Source organism: Echinops telfairi, unplaced genomic scaffold (assembly GCF_000313985.2).
Source record: "Echinops telfairi isolate 266 unplaced genomic scaffold, ASM31398v2 ScPeMD7_7410;HRSCAF=8448, whole genome shotgun sequence".
Classification (NCBI taxonomy): domain Eukaryota; kingdom Metazoa; phylum Chordata; class Mammalia; order Afrosoricida; family Tenrecidae; genus Echinops; species Echinops telfairi.
Window position 1 is genome coordinate 13,051,594 of NW_022111310.1, and position 21,982 is coordinate 13,073,575.

Genomic DNA, 21,982 nt, shown 5'->3' on the forward strand with positions numbered 1-21,982 from the left:
GTCTTTATGGGCACATACAGCTCCATTTTTCTTCTGGGGAGCAGCTGCTGATTTTGAACTTGCAGTCCAAATCTAACTCACCAGGCCACGAGGGGTCCTCCCCCTATCAATAGGTCTGATGAAGGGGTGGTATGCTTTGTTCTTGTTTTTCTCCTCTGGCTGTCACAGGCCGGGGCGAGCGTTTTCAACCACAGCCGAAATGAGCTTCTGCAGGTACTATGTGGATTTCAGAGACCTACCCATGAGGGAAGACATGGGGCCCATGAATTCCTGAGGGTCACAGGTGGACTTCTGGGGTGGTGTGAGGCCTCTCCGAAGGTGCTGCGATGTGCATTTTTTAGGGAGCCAACCTATAGTCACTCCAAGTCGGGATGCCTCCCCAGCATGATTTGTTTTGTCACCGAAGGGTGACATCCATTTCATGATGGTCTCTCCCATCTTGTAAGTTGCCTTTTGGGTGTGCTTCTTATTGTTTTCCACCATGATTTGCCCTGAAAAGACTGGCGGGAGACCACCCTCAGCATGTGTTCCCATCTTAGTTCTATCCCAGGCTTTGCAGAGACCCGCTGCTCCTCACCAGTGTGAGCCCATGGTGAGGTAGTTAGTATATTGTTCCAACCTGGCTGATAGACACATGTGCGGTAAATTGAAGGGCAGAGGGATTAAATGGCTCGGTGAGCCTCGCCTTTCTAGTTCTCGGGTCTCTTGCTTTCTGATGGTCAGACCAGGCTGCAGCTAGCTGCCTTAGCCAGTTCCCTGCTTCAGCTGGCAAGGCTCACTTCCTGCAAGACATCCCTGAGGAGAAGCCGCATGGACCTACCCTGATGTAGTCCTGGGTGCTGGAGCAGCCGTGTGGAGACCCCTGCCAGTGCTGAGATGCTTACACGTTCACTGACTCGGCTTTCCTCCTGCAGTCAGCATCATAGTGTGTTTTGTGAGATGGAGGAAGACTTTGTGGATTGGTGTTGGACATATGGGTTAATGGGTTAATGTTGGACTTGTGGGCTTGGGCAGCACTGGATTGGGATGTTTTCTTGATGCACACTTAACCTTCATATAAAACTCTCTCTTATGCATGAGTTTCTGTGGATTTGTTTCTCTGAAGTACCCACACTAACACACGTGGTTTCCTCTTCTGCACGTTTTCCAGGAAAGAACTTCCTCTGAACATTCAGAGACCACCGGCTGAACAAGAATTGGCTATTCAAACAAGTAACTTTGGAGGTTAACTTGGATTTAATTTTATTTTCATTAAAAAAGAAAAGCACTTTTATTTTCTCTTCTCTTCAAAGCAGGACTTCTCATGAGTTCATTTCAGGTCAACCCACTGCTGAAAATGGTCATGTTGATCCTAGAGCTACAGCATCAGACTCTACATTTTAACAAGACTTTTCACAGAATCCACATTTTTAACCTGGGGATCTTGCAAAAATGTAGACTTAGATTCAGTGGCTTTGGGGTGAAAAGGGGAACTCTCAGCAGGGGGTTGAACCAGACCGAATTGGTTAGCCACTGCATTTCAAACCAACTTCTTTTCCTTACAAGCTGCATTCTACCAAATCACTGTGTTGTCTTGATAGCTGACCAGCAGCAGAGTTGCTCTTGCTTTGGGCTGCCTAGCCGACGTGTCTTTTCACTTTAGGTTTCTGAAAAAATAAGAGCTGTGATCTTGGAAGATCCTCACAAAGGTAAGCTCTTAGAGAGCTGTCATATGACCCAATCATTCCACTCCTAGGTATATACCCAAAAGAAATGGAAACCTATGTCCACACAAAGACTTTCACATAAACGTTCACAGTAACATTACTCATAGTAGCCCCAAAGTGGAAATATCCATCAACTGTTGAAAGGACAGAATGTGTTATATCCATACCATGGGATATATTCAAATAAAAATAAATGTAGCACTGCTCCATGCTCCATGGATGAGCCTTGGAAATTGTGCGCTAAGAGAAACCGAACACAAACGATTACATATTGAATGATTCCATTTATATGGAATGTCCAGAGTCTACAAATCAATAGCAGACAGTAGCTTTGTAGTTGTCAGGGGCGGAGAGAGGGGCCAATTGTGAGTGATTGCTAATGGATAGGGGGCTTCTTTCTGGGGGGATGAAAATGTTCTAGAATTAGACTGTGGTGATGTTTGCACAACACGTTTAAATGGGTTTAAATGGTTGAAATGATTAATTATACCACAATTTAAAATAAAAAGGCTATAAAGTTGGAAATGGTTAGAGAAAGATAAAGAGGATACCAGAGACTCCCTGCGATTTGGGGAATTGAAATTCAAGTGCATCCAGGTAGGATCTCGTTTTCAAATCTTCCCAACAAGATCCATCTATTCAGTATAAATACTGATGTATATATTCCTGCCATCAAGTCCATTGATACACCCCTGTGGGTTTCCCCAGACTGTAACTCTTTACAGGAGTAGAAATCCCATCTTTTTTCCATGAAGTGGCTGGCAGTTTCAAACTGGCAACCTTGCAGTTGGCAATCCAACACATAACCACTATACCACCAGAGGTGGTCCTTAGTAGATAATCCACAAACCTGTGGGTTGCAGCATTCCCAGGCCCCTCGCAGTAACCACGCATGCCCACCAGGAGTTTGAGGCCCGCTGCCCTTTGGAACTTTGCTTTGGACTGATTATGTCAGTTAACTGCCCACACAGGTGTTTGTGCCCAGTGACCTGCACAGTCCTTTTGGTTTGGTTTTTAAGTACATAGAAAATGTGAAGTGATTCTACCAATTCATTTTAGACATGCCAAATCCCCACCTCCATCTCCGCCCTCCCCACCAACCCCTCCCCACAATTCCATCTCCTCTGGTCACAATGTCAAACACCCACCAGACACCAGGCATTGAAAATAGTCAAATAACCAGGACAACCGCTGAAACAATGGAATCCTCTCAATTTTACTGGTTAGAATTCAGCTGCCAAAGGTACTGGGTTTTTACAAAAAAAACAAAAACCAAACCCAGCCAGCTTGTACAGTGGTCAGACTTCCAGTGACGTCAACCTTCTGAAATATTTGAGAACCCGGGGTGGGGGGGAGTGGGGGGGGGGTGATAAGCAGGAGGCTTGAGACCTCTAGAAAACAGCAGCCCAAAAGCCCATGCATCCGTCCTCGGAAGCGCAGCAAACCTGGCACGTGGGGAATACTGGAGTTCCTGGCTTCCTCACGAACGCTTCGGGCTCGCCCTCGAGGTTTCCCTCAGAGAGCAGGAGACGAGGGAGGGAAGCCTCAGGAGGCAGCTCAGAGGAGGAAGCTGTTGGAGTGACCAGTCGCACAGGAGCATATTTTGCATGGCGTGTACGAGAAAGAACAGCTAAAGCTGTTTCAAAATACAGCTGGGGGTCATGTCCTTGGGATAAGCGAGCCCCAAACACTACAGTAGCCCTGATGACATCACCGATGGTACACACGGCAGTAAAAGCCATCAGTGAGAAGAGCATTACTAGACTGCGAAAGGCAAAGGCCAGGCCGACACATTTTGATAGCTCCTGATGACCTCACGGCACCCCTGCATGGGACATTAGGGGCTGATGCTTACAATGATGACCATGACTCATCAAGGAAAGGTCACATCCTCTCCAGTATACTTTGTTTACTAAGGCAGGGGAGTGTGTACCACATCTTAGAAAGTTTACCCTAAAACAAAAACAAAACAACCTAAATAAGCCAAAAATTGTCAAATTGTAAAGAGTCAGCACTTAAAGGGGTTAATCTTCAGTTATCGGAATATCTGCATACGTACCTCATTTTACAATAGTAGTAAATGAGGCATTACTTTTTATATATATAATCATTAGTATCAAATTATTGGCACCATTCAGTTTTAAGGATAGGGACAGGAGCGTGAACTATACAGTACAACATAAAAATACAATTCTGATACAAATGTACAAGATCAGTTCCACTTAATAAGTGGTCATAAGAAATGGATGTACATTTTACATACAAGGAGCTACAGCTGGTAAATGGTCACATGGAAACATGTTCAGCCTGGCTAGCGATTAAGGAAACAAAACAACCTCTCAAAAACAGTTGTACACACCTGTTACACTAGCAAAAATAAATTAAAAAATGGCAAAACCGAGTACTGACAGAGTTACTGGTACATAGAAATGCTTATACATTGCTGGTGCCGTTACAAATTGCTGAGGGGATGCAAGCATTCAGAAGGAATGGGGGTTGAACTAGATGACCTGGAAGGTCCTTCCAATCCAGAGGTTGGATCTTTCTAGAGAGCATTCTGGCAATATGAAACAAGAGCTACAAAATAATCCATGCTCTTGGAATCCCTCTCTGGAGATAGTCTCACAGGAATAATCCAAAAAGAAGAAATGTGTTTTTTTTATAAAGACATTCATAGCAGCACTATTTGTTAGAGTGAAAAATCGGATTGAACTCATATAGCCAACAGTGAGGTTAACCATGACACATGGCTATAAAGATACTTAAGTTTGACGAGAGCAGGACCTGTGTTGAGAGGCAGACAGATGTGTTAGGTGGGGAAGCACAACAAAATCGTGTGTGCATGCTAATCATAGTATGTGACAACATGTGCATATCTGTTTTGAGAAAGCTCGGGAAATAATTTGGAGGGATAGTTTCCTTTTTCCTGCAAAGTTGTTCAAATGCATAATAAAAATTTAAAAACACATTTCTTGAAATTATATTAAAAAAGAGCAAAATTTCTTTTGTCTAAGGTTTTATCAACAGGACATGAATTGATCAACTTGAGGCATTTATTGTAATTTTCCTGTATGGGACACCCAAGTGAGTCACCTTGAGGTCGAATCATCTTAACCTTGTATGAATTTTCAGATAATGTAAGCCTATAACTTCCCACTTTGGACTTAATGAAAAATTCTGTTTATCCCACTACGTTCACAAGTTAAATTATATTCAGGTTAAGCTGAAGTACTCTCAGTTATGGGAATACACAATTTCTCTTTTTGAACTTCATCTACTCAGGTCTGAATAAAAATGAATGTTAAGACTTTATAAGACAGATGTATTCATCAGTGTAAATGAAAAAAATCAGCAGTAAAGAATTAGTTTTTTTCTCTCATTAAAAATGACTCTTTAACAAACAGTCAAAGCTTGGTGCAAGTTTCAATCATACAAAATCACATGGGTGAGATCCACAGCAAAGGATTTCTGCGCCATATTAACCCCTGTGGTTATTAACATATGTACACAGGTATTTTCTAAAAGGAATCCCGTTTTGTCATCTTTTTACTCCTCGACTTAGCAAATCCTGTCTCAACTACACTGAGTAGTAGAAAAACTCTAATCTTCAGGAGACAAGAAAACGACTTTGCCAATAGAAATCAAGCCAGAAGTTGGCTGTCACTGTCCCTGGAGATCTGAGCGCACAGCGCACGCAGCACGTGCACGTTGGGCCAGAGGAGCACACGCAGCCCGAAGAACAAAGACGGACAGAAGGCAGCAGGCCATCCTGCAGGCGACTCGGGGAGAATCTCACAGTTCGGTCATCAACAGCCTTTTCATCATTTTCTCTCTCTCCAGTTCCTGCCGGAGCGTCTCCGCACTAAAAGAGTAAGATATAAAGGACAGCATTTGGTTAAAATCATGAATTGAAAAACAAACAAATAAAAAATCATTAATTGCATTGAATAACGGAGAACAGTAAAACACAGCTACAGAACCAGTGTCGTTTTATTTTGAAAATTCATCGACTTCATTTGGATGAGTATAGTACCAAGCCTTGGTACAATGATAGAGAGGAGACGGAGAAGGCGCATGCCCACGTATTTGTTGGTAAAAAGAATAAAAGAATAGATCAAAAGTCCGCATTGCTTAAAGTCTCAGGGCCACGATACCCGCCAGGCTGTATGACCACCTGAATCACTTGTCACTGAGTGGATTCTCACTCATGGTGATCTCATTCGTGTTCGAGTCAATTGGGTTTCCTAGCGTAGCATTCTGGTTGTAGATCAATAGAGCTTTCTTTCATGGTACCTCTCATAAACAAGAAACAAAGAAAAGCCAAACTCACTGACATGGAGTCAAAGCAGACTCCTAGTGACCCCTGTGGGTTTCCCAGGCTGTAACTGTTCCCAAGAGTAGAAAGCCCAGTCTTCCTCCTGAGGAGCTGCTGGGGGTTTTAAACTGCCGACCATCACAACTCCCAACACAAGCGTCTAAGAGGGGCTCACGAGCCCTTTATCTACCAAGTGCCTCTCTCTGCCCACTCTGAAATGTATTTTGAGCACATCGCCCAGGTCAATAACAAGGGCTTTCCATATTGAGGATTGTACTCCTCAACCGAGTGGGGAAAGGAAGAGTCCCACCGCTATCTGGAGTTTTCAGTTTCATGAGCGACGTTCATGTCCATCAACCTACAAGATAGCCTACCCTCTCCTTAATACACTGCTAAAAAGGTCACAGAAATCATGACATACATCAGCCGGTGTCTATACACTCAGCTCTGTCTCTGTGACACAGCTCATGCTAGCGCAAGGCTAGCATGCGGGCAGAATCATGCGTTTTTGTTCCTCAGAATTAAGCTCTGTTGTTAATCCCATTTCACAGATGAGGAAACTGAACTTTAGGGAGGCCAAGTAACTTGCTCAAGGAAGGAAGTGTTAGAACAAAAACTGGATTTCAGGCTGTCAGACTACAGTGGCGAGGACAGCCCAGAAAACAGACCCTTGGTGGGTGGTGGTCTAAGGAGGGAGGCCCTGAGGTTTGATGTTTACCACAGAGAGCGTGTGAGGGGCCTTAAGCTGTGTTTTGCTGTATCTGTAGCAGTCAGTGCAGTGAATGAACTGTTAGATTATTGAGTCGGCAGCAGCCTCAACTCTCTTTGACCCTTGTCTGGAGTAGTAGACAAGGCAGAAAAACGAGCCAAGAAAGTTGAGCTTGCTTTGATCAGCTTTCTTTCCAGATCAATCACAAAACCCTGCTCCTTTTCCCTCCTTCACAGAGTAGAATCCCAAGCGACCAGGCCCCGGCCAGCCTACAATGATGGGGTCTCAAAATCTTATCACTACATGTGGTAGTTACATAATCTGGTGTCAATTTGAGGATTAAGAGTGTAGGGGCAGAGTCTAGCCTGTCAACCAAGATATAGCCAATGAGGCCTCTGTGTGGGCATGGCCTTTTCCTGAGGATTCACGGAACTCCTGTTTTTCCTGCTTGGAGGTGGGAGACATCCCTGTAGAGAAGACATATGCAGAGAGGCTGATAGAGCCAGACCTCTAGAATCAGAGAAGCCATGTGGAGAGCCCTGACAGCTCTGAGATGCTTACAATGCCACTGGATGCACAAGACTTCCCACCCACTGGCCTGCAGTCTTCCTGCATTTGGGGTCATTGCATGTGCTTCATGAGTCTGAAGAGGACTTTCTAGATTGGTATCGGACATATGGGCCAATATCGGACTTATGGACTTGATTTGGACTGGGCTGGGGGTATTTTCTCAATATTCAATTGCTCTTGTATATAAAGCTCTTTCTTATACACATATATGTGTCTTCCTGGATTTGTTTCTCTAGTCTACCTAGACTAACGCACTACATTAACCACAGATTGGGAAAAAGCATGTGCAAAGTATTTTTTTAACAAAGTACTTGTGTTCTAAATATATGAAAACTTCTCGCAATGTAATAATAAAAAGGAACAATAAACAGTGAAGATAGGGGCAGTGGAGTTGAACAAATGATTTTGTGTATACAAAGAAGATATCCCAAAGGCCATAAACGCATGGCAAGATGCTCTGCACCTTAAGTAGTCAGGGAAATGCAATTCAAAGCCATCATGAGATAACTATTCACAATCACTAACCCCCCAGATCCAAACCCATTGCTGTGAAGTTGATACCGACTCATGGTGACCAAGCCTCTTTCCCGCCTGTGTTGTAGAGTAGAACTGCTCCATAGGGTATAGTTAGCTGCAGTCTTTCGCCATACTTACTTAATCTGTATGCTAAACAAACATTACCTGAGAATCTGTACCATGTAAGGAACACAGCATCCGAATTAGAGGAAGACTCCTTCGCAACCCACACCATGCAGATGGCACAGCCTTGCTTGCTGACGGTGAGAAAGACCTGAGGCACTTACTGACGAAAACCAAAGACTACAGACTTCAGTCCGGATTGTAGTTCAATGTCAAGAAAACAAAAACCCTTGCAATTGAGCCAACAGACACCACCATGATACATGGAGAAGAAATGAAGTTATCCAGGAATTCATTTTACTTGGATCCATATTCAATGCTCATGGATTCAGCAGTCAAGAAATCCAAGGACTTATTACATTGGACATGTCTGCTGCAAAAGACATGTTAAAAGGGTTGATGAGAAAAGACGGCATCTTGGGAAGAACTAAGCTGCATGAGGCATGGTATTTTCAACTGCCTCGTAGGAATGTGAAAGTTAGACAGTGATCAAGGAAACCTGCTGAAGAACTGATGCATTTGAATTAAGATGCCGACAAAGATTCTTGGACATACCACTGACTGTCAGAAGAATGAACAAATCTGTCTTGGAAGACATATGGCCAGAATGCTCCTTTCAAATGATGATGACACGATTTTTGTCTTACATATTTGAAAGATGTTATGAAGAGGTCCTTGGGAAAAGACATCATGCTTGGTAAAGTAGAGGTTCAGCAAAACAGAGGGCGAACCTCAACCAGATGGGCTGACCCAGTGGCTGCAACAACAGGAAACAACCGGCTCAAGCGCAGGGAGACTGTTCAGATGGCACAGGCCAGGTCACAGGTCCGTTCTGTCACACCTGAGGTCGCTATGAGTTAGAACCAACCCAACAGGACCTGTCAAGAACAGCAACAGTCTTTACTGAAACAGAGAGGTCTTTCTCCTGCAGTACTGCAGGGTGAATTTGAACTGCCAACTCTTAGGTTGTCCAGGGTAAACTATGTCTGCCATCCAGGGACCTTCACCTTCATTAGGATAACTAAAATGAAAAAGGTAGGCAATCATAGGGTTGATGAGAAGGTGAAGGAATCAGAGTCCCTTTTTCTTGCTAGTAGGACTGAAATAAATGGTACAGCTTCTTTGGAAGACGATTTGGTACTTCCTCAGAATGCAGAACAGACCCACTGGGGTCACGTCTGTTGTAACTCATTGACTCTAAAAGGGTGGAGTAGAACTCCCACAAATGCTCCCAGGGCTGAAATCTTCATGGAAGCAGACTGCTACATCTTTCTCCCACTAAGAGACTGGTGGGTTCAAACCACTGACCTTTCAGTTAACAGCCAATCGATTAACTACTGTGCTACCAGGGCTCCTGAGAGGTACCATACATCCCAGTAATATCACTTTAAGTTACATCTAAGGAAATTGAGAACATGTGACCACACAGAAACTTGTACAGAAATGGCCAAAGAAGCATTATTCATAATAGTCAAATAATGGTAACAACCTCCTTGACCATCAATGAGTGGATGATTAAACGAAATGTGGTAGATCCATAGAATGGAATAGTATGTAGCCAGGCACCAGGTGGGGTGTGCTGAACTGATCCATGCTACAACATGGGTGACCCTTGGAAAGCTTATGCTAAGTGAAAGAAGTTGAACATAGAAGGCCACCCTATTGTATGAATTTATTTATAGGAAACGTCCAGATTAAGAAGATCTAGAGAGACAGAAAGTATATTAGTGGTTTGCAATGCTCAAGGAGATGGGTGGACGCCGTGGTTGCACAGTGGGCTCAAACATGATTGGGATGATGTCACAGGACCAGGCTATGTGCACATACTGTACATATTGTACACAGGGCCGCTATGTGTCAGAGACTGGCATCTGAAAACAGGGCATGATGAAATAACCTAAGAACAGGGGATGGGGGATGGGGGCTGGATGCTGATGGGTATGGGCATTTTTAGGGGGGACATGAGACGTTCTAAATTAGGTTGTGGTGCGGGTTGCCCAACAGCACTATAAAACAGGCTTGCATATTTTAAATGGTTGAATTGTATGGTATGGGAATTATATTCCCATCTCAAGAAAGCTGTTCTGTTTTGTTGTTAAAGCAGCTTATCATGAAACTACAAGCAGCACGTGTCCCCCAGAGCAAAACTACCCAGAACACAGGTGATGGTGCTGACTGTGGCGCTCCGACTCACCTGGCTGCCAGGGACACCGGCTTCCGGGTGGTGTAGATGGTCTGCACTGTGGACACGGTCTCAGTCAAAGGCCTCAGGGCCGCAGCTGGAATCAGCGGTGAAGACTGCCCAGGGCAGCACTGCAGTTTACTCTCCCGAAAGTCGGGCTGGAGGAGAAAAAGAAGCAAGGATGTTCATTTCCATTTGGGTTGCATTTTCACACCGTCACCTGCTCCCTGAGCCTCACCATAGAACTGCTGTTAGATTTTCACCACACCTAAAGCAACTGACCATTGAAGTGACGTTCTCCGTGTCAGGCGCGATGCTAAGCACTTGACATAATTACCGCTTGACAGCTGGTTAAGGCGCCCACCCTGTGTCATCACACCTTAGACGTCATCGCTGGTAGGACGGACCACTTCGGCACGTGCCACGCAGAAAGAAGAAAAAGCGTGCATCCAAACTTGACCACACCCCCTACTGTGATAAACATTGTGATGTGGGACATGCTAAGGAGCAAAGAAATACGCATCTTAGAACGGCTTTTCTGGGAAGGGAAAGTGAGGCTCAGAGAAGCGGGCTGCCTAGGTCACACAGCTAGTGTTTGGAACAAAGATTTAGAACCAGAGGTAGCTGATCCCCTAACTGGTATTTTCCTTACTGCTGCAGTGGGTCTCCGAGTATAGTCTGGCAGTAGCTGTATGGACATTACCTTAAAACTTGAAAAGAATGCCGATTCTCAAACTCTAGAATCTCCAGGCTGCCTTCAAGCAGCCTGTGTTATAAGGAGGCCCGCTAAGCAGTTCTGATGCTTGAAAACCTGGAGCATCCTGCCTCATCCAGGGAGGATCGTTTGTCACCGTTTCCATGAGGCTGCTAAAGCAAGACATGCTGGTTTCCTTGATATAGGAAATTAAGAAGCTCTCTAGAAGTAGATGAATGAAAAAAAATCCTAATATCTTATTTTCGGGGTAATATAGTTCCCTGTGGTATTTTTCCTGTGCTTGGTTTTTGTTTGTTTTACACCACTTTGATAACATCAACTGTATGTTTGCTTACCATGGTAATATATATATATATATATATTATATATATATATAAAACAAAACATTTGCCAATTTCATATATATATATATAAAACAAAACATTTGCCAATTTCACAATTTTGACATGCCTGGTCCAGGAACATATATTATACTTGTTAGGCAACCATTCTAGTGATACATTTTCTAACTTGATTTTTCACACTAATTCCTAGGCCCAAACTCAGAGGAATTTATCACATAACTTCTTCTTCTTTTTTTTTGACTTTTTACTGTGAATTGGAGGAAGGTTTATAGAGAAAATTAATTTTTCATCCAACAATTCATACATATATTGTCTCCATGCCATTGATTGCAACCCTCACAAAGTAAGACACTTATCCCACCCCACCCCCCATGCTTTCCAATTCCTGTCCTCCCTTCTGAACTTCGTCATTGGCAAGCGCTGTCCTCTGGATCACAAATGTTGGTTACTCTGAGGACCGTGTGCCTCCCTAGCATTGTCTTCATTGTGTGGACCTCTCCGTTCTCTGACTGACATTTGAACCAGGAAGGCGCATTGAGACCTGACGGTGACACAGGGCCATGGCCTCGGGGCTTCCATCAGTCACTATCCAACCAGCAAGCCTGCTCTTTTGTTTTAGTTTGGGCTTTGTTCCACATTTTTCTCTCCCTCTCTCTATCTAGGAACTTGTACACTCTGAACTTGTTTCAGAGTAGTCCGTAAGGCTCGTTGGACACTGCGAGTTCTTCCGGTCACATGATCCATTTCTTCTTTGGACTAATTGTTTCCAGGAGTCTGATTTTCTTCCTTTTCCTTCACTCAAGGCAGGGATAGCACATAGCTGCTGAAAGGAGGAGGCCTGATCATCAGATGAACAGACTCTCCTTTGTGATTATATAGACGAGCCTCTTCTGCAAGGGAACCACAGAAAACCCACCGAAACATCAATGCATTCCTCTTCAGTCCGAGTGTCTCTGGCTTGGGGAGTCGGGAGGCAAAGGCTATCGCTGAGGGTCGGAGTGCTGACAGGTTACCGCCGAGTCCTCAGGCCCTGTTTGTGCTTTGCATCTAAAGGGAAAACTGATCTGGCCTGCGATGGAACCATGCCAAGGAATTAACCGTAAAGAGCAGGTGAGCAAGTTATGTTTGCCACACGGAGCTTTCACAGATGTTGGACAGTGAATAGTAGCTATAGCAACCGGGTATGTTGTCCACCATTCATTCTGGTTTCCAGGTACATGGGAGGATGGATCATTCCAGCCCCTTTGAAGCTCAGTGTGGCCAGGTGTCTCACTTGTGCCAATTACCTGTGGACTGAGAGGCGGTGTTTCCCCCTCTGTTGAAAGCTTTAAGAGCCGTTTTTTTGTTTTTCTCTGCCGTTGTGACTATAAACGGCCCCCGTGGTGGCTGTTTCATTGGCCTGGATCTCAGAAAGAGGGCAACCCCGAGCAGAACTCTCTGCCCTACCCAGGGCATGGAGCATGGGCAGGGACTTGAACTTGTCATGTTAAAGCATGACCTAGCCCACCCTGCGTGGCACAGGAGCTGCAGTGAGAAGTTCTGCTGCTGCTTCAGTCAAGCACATGGTGATTAGACTAATAAATGCCATTTTTTCGTTCCTTCTGGAAAAAGAGGGACATTTATTCTGATGATGCCAAGGCAACGGTAGGTCAGAGTGCTTGGCCCTTCGCATAAATCAAGGCAGTGGAGCCCAACTGTACTGGCAGATATTGTGTATTTCACTGCTTTGCACTCAACATGATTATCTCACACACGCTCCCCTTATGAATGATCTTGAGGAAGCAGAAAACAGTGACCAGCATTGTTAAATCTAAACCATGGAGTACCACCTTTTATACATCTGTTGAATGTATGAATGAATAAACTCTCCCTGGAACAAAACTAGATAACAGAGGAAGAGGCCAGCGTATTGGAGCCAGAATATTGGAGCAATGCAGGGGCTCTCGTTTTAAAAGCTGAACACCAACCACAGACCCAGTGAGGGGTCCTAAGTACAAGGTAGAAACGGGTCTCAGGTTCAGACAAGCAGGCCTGGTGAAAGCAAGCCCCACAGTGAACGCTGGATCAACAGCCAGACCAGCGTTGTGCAGTTAGTTCTCCAGAGCTGTTGAACTACCCCAATAGCCGGGGCCAGGCTGGGTCTGGAGGCCGCGGAGAAGCTAAACCTGCGCCCAATCAAGCGTCTTGACCTTGGTGGAAAAGACAGAACTTGACACACGTGGGCAGGAAAGTTAGAAGGCCAGAGCCCATGAGTTTAACTTCAGGTGCCATCAGCAGCAATCAATTGCCGTATTTGTCATCTCTACTCTGGTCCTCTCAGCTGAGTTCCAGTTAGCCAACTAGTCCACCGCCTGTTTGTTGTCTCCCCTGGGATGTGTTAGAGGTCTTTCTAATCCATCATGACCTTCTTAGTCCTCTCAGTGTAGTCTCCCTTCAAGTTTCCGGATCTCAGCAACTTAACCTGTTGCCCATTGAAGTTCTCATAATCAGAAATCCAGACGACTTCCTCCTCCCACCAATTTCCTTGCTAACCTCCCACGTGTGTCCTCCTCCTGGCACCTCGCTCCTTTAACACTACCATCAGAACCACCCTGAGTAAAGTCCTTTGCCCTCTTCCTTACCTTCGATTGGTAGCTAATGCTCTTTAATCCACTCTGGCCTGAACCCAGGTCCCCCCACTGCGACCACAGGCAAAATTTCTAAGTGCGTTTACCCTGGCTCTCACTACCCTGCTAGAAGTCTTTCAAAGGCTTCCTGCTGCTCTTGGGATAAAGATCAGAACCCCTAGTCCGGTTCTGTCCCTGCAGTGACTATCTCCTGCCTGCCTCTCCTCCCTGGTCTCATCCCCAGCTCCTGGTGCTCTCTCAGCAGCCGGTCAGTGGCCTTCTTTTGCGGCTCTTGAATGTGTGATGGCCCCTGCTGCCGCTGCTGGACTCTGGTTCATGCTGAGCCCTCTGCCTGCTTCACTGCCCTGCAGCCACTCCTGCCCATGTCTGAAGAGTCTCAGTGTGGTTTCTGGCATTGGCTTCCGGCTCCATCATGGCCCCCAGCTTTCAGGAAGGGCTCCCCGTGGCTTCACAGCAATGCCAGGGCTGGGCAGGAGGCCAGTGTGGTCCACCATGGCCAACTGAGGGAAATGAGGCCGGAGCTTCCAGCTGGGGAAGCTATGTCCGGCAAAACTGCAGGGGCCAGGATGGACCGCTGGGCAGTCGCATTTAGCATCCTGGCTCGGCCCCCGTCAACTCTACCCTGTGCATCTGAATAGGCTGGAAGCAGCTCAGGACCCTGGGATTCGATTGATCTGAGAACCTGGTTTCCCCTCTGCCTGAATAACTGGACACCTCTTCACCTCTCTGTATCCTCTGAAGTGGAACTCAGCCACAGCCCCTCCCCTACCGCCGCTCTGTGTGGCTTCAGGGACGGGCTCTCTCCCAGCGCGGGAGACTGCACTTGAGTATGTCTATGCTACCTCTCAGTTCACTTCCAGATCTTCCCGACAGGCTGGAACCCTCTAAGAGGAGAGCCTCTGGGATCACAGAGATGTAAGGATTGCAAACTATGGTCCCTGAGATGGTGAGAGGAAGGAGGAGGGGACCCTGGTTCCCCTCGTGTGCTCCCCACGGCGGCTCATAGTGAGCGGCACCCGTAGGAAAGTTAAACAGCAGAAAAGCAGCTAGAGAAACATCCAAGTCCCAGATCTTGCAGATGAGGAAACCATGACATTGAAATATTCAAACACGTTTCAACATTTGGCGGTGAGCCGAAGCTGCTGAGGTGAGGTGCTGGTTGTCATGACAACCTAGTCTCCACCAGCGCCTCGCCCTGCAGCGCCAACCTGGGAAGCATCGATGGTGACTGGCCTTTGTGGGCTGCTCTGTGATTGGTAAAACCAAGCCAGCTGCTGTGGGGTGGTGCCAACTCCCTAAGCCCTCAGTCGCATCTTCGATGGCCATGATCTTTCAGAAGTAGAACTCCAGCTTTTCTCCCCAAGCACTTCTGGGAGGACATGAGCTGGCAACCCTTGCAGCACCCACGGACCCCCAGCTGGGACATCACTTCCAACTCCTTGATCCCAACTGATTCTTGCCTCAACCAGACAGATGGGAGATAGTCGTATTACAATCCCCAGAGGGTGTGCAGAACGGTCCAGGGACTTAACTGCGATCTCACAACTATCAAGAGGTAGTGACAGGACATGGACTTCTGTCTCCAGGCTGAGAATCCCAGCACCTTCCCAACTACACCCAGTTCACAGGGAACAACGGAAGCCGCTGGCCTGGTGGCCTGGCATTCCACAAGAGCATGCCACTTGGGAACCACGCGTGGCTTAATACCCAGACCTGTTTCCTGGATACACTTACGGTAAACGGTGCCCCTGTGGTGAAAGGCTCAGGAAACGGGCTCACTGTATCAGCCGGGAATGTTTTTATCTTCAGAAAAGGAAAAGGAAAGAAAGATAAGAGCATTACTTTCAGATTAGGAAACAAAGCTTTGAAATGATTGGCAGCGCACCTGGAAGCCTCCTGAGGGATTTGGGGAAACACACAGGTGGAGACTCCCTAGCTTGTGTCAGGGAATATGCACAGGTGATGGAGAGCCAGTGGGCTGGCCTGGAGGAGTCTGCTGCCCTTGCCCTGGAGGTCCTGGGCACGCTGACTCCTACGGGTGGCCCCGTCCACAAAGACCATCATTAGAGTGGATACTGAGACAGCTAGGGCATCCAGGTGGCTTCTGACAACTTCCCGGTGGCTGTGGGGACTGGCTTAGAGGCTGCTGGGAAGTCACATTTATTTTTTTTTTAAGATCATTTTATTGGGGGTTTGTACAGCTCCTATCACAGTCCATCCATCCATTGTGTCAAGCACACTTGTACATATGTTGCCATCACCATTTTCAAAACATTTTCTTTTTACTTGAGCCCTTGGTATGAGCTCATTTCCCTCTCCCCCATGAACCCTTGATAATTTATAATCATTATTTCTTTCATGTCTTATACAGACCGTTCTCTTCCTTCACCTACTTTTCTGTTGCCCCTCTCCCTGGGAGGGGGTTATAGGTAGATCATTGTGATCGGTTCCCTCTATTTTCCCCCACCTTCCTCTTCCTCTCCTGGTATCACTACTCTCATTATTGGTCCTGAGGGGTTTATCTGTCCTGGATTCCCTGTGTTTCCAGCTCTTATCTGTACCCCTGTACAGCTCTGGTCTAGCAAGATTTGTAAGGTAGAATTGGGGTTATGATAGTGGAGGAGAGGAAGCATTAAAGAACTAGAGGAAAGTTGTGTGTTTCGTCAGTGCTATACTATACCCTGATTGGCTCTTCTCGTCCTTGTGACCCTTCTGTGAAGGGATGTCCAATTATCTACAGATGGCTATTGGGTCTCCACTCCGCCCTTCCCAATTCACATCAATATAATTTTTTGTTCTAGGTCTTTGATGCCTGATACCTGATCCCACGGACATCTCATGGTCACACAGGTTGGTGTGCTTCTTCCATGTGGACTTTGTTGCTTCTCGGCTAGATGGCCGCTTGTTTATCTTCAAGCCTTTAAGACCCCAGACACTATATCTTTTGATAGGTGGGCACCATCAGCCTTCTTCACCACCTTTGCTTATGTACCTACTTTACCTTCAGTGATCATGTTGGGAAGGTAAGCATCACATGCCGGGTTATTAGAACAAAGTGTTCTTGCATTGAGGGAGTACTTGAGTAGAGGCCCCATGTCTGTCTGCTACCTTAATACTTAACATATAAATATGTGTATGTAGATCTATTTCCCTATCATTATACATTAATATATTTACACATGTACATGCCTGTATCTAGACCTCTATAAATGTCCTTTGCCTCCTAGTTCTTTCTTCTTTTTCCTTTTCCTTTCCTCTTGTCCCACTATCATGTTCGACCTTCATTCAGCTTTCAGTAATTCCTCTTGGGGGGACATCACATCTAGAGACAGTCTTTCACAGCAGGCTGGGTACCAGCATGCCTGGTTCATTAAGCCAGGAAATATTCTCTGCCCAATTGTTTTATTGGCTGGACGGCCTGTGAACTTTGGGCAATAGAAGGAAATCTCAGGGGAACCCAGAGAAGCCAGGGAGAAGCCTGGCCTTTGGGGAAGTCAGCATGGTGTCCAGAAATGGCAGCTGTAGCACCAAGCCCAAACTGGACTCACTGCCACTGAGTGGATTCCAACTCACAGCGACCCTGTAGGACGGAATAGAACCGCCCTTGTGGGTTTCTGAGACTGGAACTCTTTCTAGGAGTGGGAAGCCTTGCCTTTCTCCCTCAGAGCGTGGCAGTTTCAAACAGCTGACCTTGTGGTTAGCAGCCCCATGCATAAGCACTATGCCACCAGGACTCCTTCAGCTGCAGCACAGGGCTGGTCTAATAAAGTTTGGATGTACCAACTAGTTGTGCCAAAAGAGTCTTTGCCGCCATTTCGCTTGTTGGTCCTCTGGAGACATAGGGGGATGCCGGGGATGCCTTCTCTAAGCAGGCCCAAGGGTCCTGAGAGGGCATAGGTCCACTGGCATCACTTTGGGGGCTGCAGCTCCCAGTACAACTATTGGTTGAATGGCCATTTTGCCACTCAGCTGCCAGAAAGCCTGTGTGCAGGACACCAAGGCCACCACTGTCCAATGTAGCAGTCTTTGTGTCTCTTGGGGGCTTGCCTTTGGGCCCTGAGATAGTTCCTAGATGCTCTGAGCCCATTCTAAGGGGAAGCCTAAGGCAGGGCTGAGCAACAATGCATCACACCAGACCCTGATGTGCCAAAACCTTCTGAATGGGTGAAGGGAGCAGCCCTTCTTGTCTGCCGGTGACAATGTCCTTGCATTGTGCACTGAGCTGACCTACCCAGCACAAGCCTGCTACCCTTCTCCAATCTCTCTTAAGACTTTTTAAACATCCCAGACCTCCCTAAGTAGACCCCCACACTGCTTTTTGACTCAGGTGCCAACTCTGATTGCTGGTAGTCATTGCCTGCAGCTTAGTGTAAAAAGGCCTCTCATGCTCATTCTAGGGGGTGGGCATCCTGAAACCAGTGCTGCCAACACATATTATCTTTGCGTGGCCAAATGGTCCAACTTGGGTGTTCTGAAGTAGAGGGGAAACAGAGTTTTTAATGATTGCTGTTGTTACATGAAGAAGCAGCTCTGGTGGCGTAGTGGATTACGAGTTGGGTTGCTAACTTCAAGGTCATCAGTCTGAACCCACCAGCTGCTCCCCAGGAGAAGGATGAGGCTTTCCGCTCCCATAAAGATTTAAAGCCTCGGGAACCCACAAGAGCAGCTCTACTCTATCCTATAGGGTCGCTATGAGTCAGAATTAATTTGATGTCAGTGAGTGTTTTGAGTTTATTAAGCAAAGAAATGTTACAGCAACCTTGAAATTCTTTTAGACCTGCTCTAAATAAGAAAAAAATATATATTCCAATAGACACATTGTGTTGTTCAGGTTCTGCAAAGTACATTCATTCTTTCCCGATCGCACTGCCAATTGGTACAACCACTTTCGAGACAGTGCAAAAGTCGAAGTTGCAATAGTTAACTCAGCAGGGTCTAACCTGAGAAAATACAACACCTTGTGTAAAAGCTATGCTCCCTTGAATAATGAAAAAGCACAAGAAAAAATAACTCACCCTGCAGTAAAGGATTGGTTAGGTAGCTCATGGGCTACCTGCTGCATAGAACAGTAGCTGTCCCAGAGAATGCAGTAACAAGGATAAGAGAGAAACTCAACAACATAATGCGAGGGGAAAGAGGGAAAACAGAAGGTAATACAGAGCCTGAGATTACAGCTATATGAAATTAGGAATGAATATGAATAATTATTGTAAGGAAACATGTAAAAAAGTTTTAAATCATGGGAGGTTGAGATTATGGGTGATCCTTTGCCATTATTATATAATTCTCCTAGTATATTGGTATTTTAATAAACAACAGAAGAAAATTAAGAATAGGCTTTATTTTCCATCGAAATACAACTAAAGAGTCTGTCTGGTGACTACTAGAACATATTTTTTCCTCTCTGGGGAAAAACATCTTTGCTCATTAAAAATGGTAAAACAAACAAACAAGTATTCCATGGTGGTTGAAACCTAGAAGCAAAGAGGTGGGACCAAAGCCATGGGTCCTAGATTGACCAGGCCTGGCCAGGCTCCAAACTCTTGATCCATCCTGAAGGGAGAGCACCCGTGAGCCCACCTTTTGGGGGTCTGGTACCCATGCATGTCCACTGGCCTCTGGTGGAGAGCTCCTGCCCGCCTTGCCTCTCTTCACAGCAGGCCCCTCACCCTGCCAGGTACCTACCAGCCTTGTTTTGATTGGAGGGTGCATGCAAACTCCAGTGGGCTCTTCCTTCATGGGGAGAGCGAGAGGAGGAGAACAGCAAGAGTGGGCACAGTGTGGGGCGCTGGTGGGCTCTGCCTGCTCACGAGGAGAGGAGAGGAGAGAAGGGGAGGAGGAGGAGGTGGTGAGAGATGGGGAAGGGGAAGAGGAGATAAGGGAGTGGGGAGGAGAGAAAGATAGCACAGTGCAAGACAGATCTGTCAACTCCAGATTGCTCTCAAGCCAGTCTGGCCCCTGGCCGACTTCCAGCCTCTGACCAACTGGCTTCTAGCCCTCCCCCCTCCCGCAGCCTTCTCCTCTCCTCCCTGGTCCTCCTCGGTCTTCTCCAGCAGACTGACATGTCAAAAATCCATTCCCAGGTTCATGTGAAAGACTGTCAAATATTCTGTGGCATATGTGTTTACCACAATAAACAAACCCATCCATTCCCAGGACTGGCTGGTAGAAGCCAGCTCCCCAGGATTGGTGGTGGCTTCTTGGCATGCTGTTAAGCATTCTGCCCAAGCCAGCCAGAAAGAGAGCCGTGATCAATGATGTCTGCCATGGGAGCAATAGGAGGAGCAGCTGCACACTTGACAGTCTTTACTTCCATGTCCAGGGCCCTCCCGCAGTCTGCACAAGAAGGGAACACATTCCGTGTCTCTTTGGTGTGCATGTGAGCGCATGTCCGAGAAAGTATTAATGGAGAGATACATAAAGGAGGAGGAACACATGGTTTCGAATATGATTTGTCAGGGCTCTTCGCAATCTGTGTTCAGAAAATTAACACTTGACCCTGCTCTTCCCCCTGCATGTTCCTGGACCCAGGCTGTGGGAATCTTGTATTGACCTTTACACTGGGATACCTGGGGCACTTGGCTGCTTCAGTAAAAGATGCTAATCCTTGAGAGAAACGTGTCCTGCCACGTGGGGTTTGAGTTTCCCACCCAGCCCCAGATTCGTGCCATGCAGACAGCAGAGGCCCAACAGCTTGCACTGGTGCGGATGCAATGGTCAACAGGGATGCTCTGATGTGGGAGCGGGAACAGCTAACGGGGCTAGTTTGAATTCCCAGGAGAGGCTGTTTACCCCAGAAAACTAATCCACACATAGTTTAATTTAAGAGAGTGTCCTTCAATCGAGGCATCCCCCTGCCATAGAGAATACTATCTATAGCCCCAGGCAAGTATCATCGGGAAAACTACCAAAAACACGACAGACCTTTTGCCTTCTTCAAATTGATTTAAGTCTGTTCTTCTTACAAGGGTGCAACGCTGTAAGGAACTCCCAAAGGAACTTGGACAACCCCCCACCCCCCAACGATCTTCACAATGGCCGTATGTTACTATTCAAATCTGAGGGTTACAGACACTGCAGTTACCAAGTCTCAGTACACAGTTTCTAGAGCCTCATGTTGAACATTTCTAAATCCACTTCCCACAAACTCACGCATCCTTAATCTGTGCCCACACGAGTCGCCTGCCATTCCTGTTTCGCCGGCCTATTTAAAGCCCTGCCACTTCTTGCTGTGGCCTTCAGAGTAAGCCCTAGGCTGCCTCCGATGGAGAAGGCCTGCACGGAGCTGATGTCCGGCTCGGCAATCTCCCCTGCCCCAGGGAAATGAAGGGTCTAGCCAGAACCAGTGACACTGGCAGGCTCAGGCCACTGGGCCTGTGTTCCTCTGTGTAACAGTAGGAACGCCATGTGTGTTTTCAGTGAAAAGAAAAGAAACACCGTCATAGATGATCAGGAAACACGGACATGAATTGCACAAAGGTGGAAATATGTCTCAACTAAAGATTACACTGAATGACTTAAAGCTTTGCCCAGAGTTGGACTTTTATCCAGAGTTGATCCATTCCTGAAAGCCATGTCTGCGCCTGAGTAACTTCAAACGCAAGATCATCCTTGGGCTTCTCTGCTCGTGCCTCCCGTTTAAGGTTAAATAAGAACTGGTGACATGAGATAGTACGTGTGCTAGGAGACTGCTCTGAGACACCATTTCTGTTTGTCTCCCATCTTTCCTTTCCTCCTGGAGTCTTTTCCATGGTGAGGCAACTAGGTTCATCTATAGATCCTTGGCTTTTGAATACAAAACCCAACTCTTGGTGGAGCAGAAGAGATTCTTGGGATAGGTGAGGGATTTTGAAACCTTGTTAGACTCCTTCATGAGCCAGATACGAAAAGAGATGGCCACTTTGAAATGAGAAACATCAGGAAGGTAGACACCAGGAATGGTCCGGCCAGAGACATGGAGGCTGGAGGGTTGAGAGGCTCTATATTCCATCTCTGAGGGAGACCCCAGAAGGTGTTGTATCCAGCTGGAGATTAATCTCCAGCCACCCAAAGGGGCCTAACGGTAGAAGAGTATGTGCCCGGATGTACCTGTGAACAGGAGACATGCTGGACAAAGCAGACCTCCCTCCACCTTCCTGTGCAATGGAGGACATAGTAGATAAAGCTGCAGGAACA

At 46.5% G+C, this 21,982-nt stretch overlaps 1 protein-coding gene across 1 annotated transcript in view; it reads right to left on the reverse strand.

The window, feature by feature from the left end:
* Positions 1-2,901: 2,901 nt before the first annotated feature.
* Positions 2,902-21,982, reverse strand: part of EPB41L4B (erythrocyte membrane protein band 4.1 like 4B) — a gene marked incomplete at its 5' end in the record, with an annotated part of 163,359 nt that continues 144,278 nt past the window's right edge. The window contains 4 exons of the mRNA XM_045296535.1: positions 2,902-5,568; positions 10,134-10,279; positions 15,542-15,610; positions 19,493-19,609. Of these exons, the coding sequence (XP_045152470.1) occupies positions 5,499-5,568; positions 10,134-10,279; positions 15,542-15,610; positions 19,493-19,609 (402 nt within the window). The remainder of the gene's footprint in view (positions 5,569-10,133; positions 10,280-15,541; positions 15,611-19,492; positions 19,610-21,982) is intronic.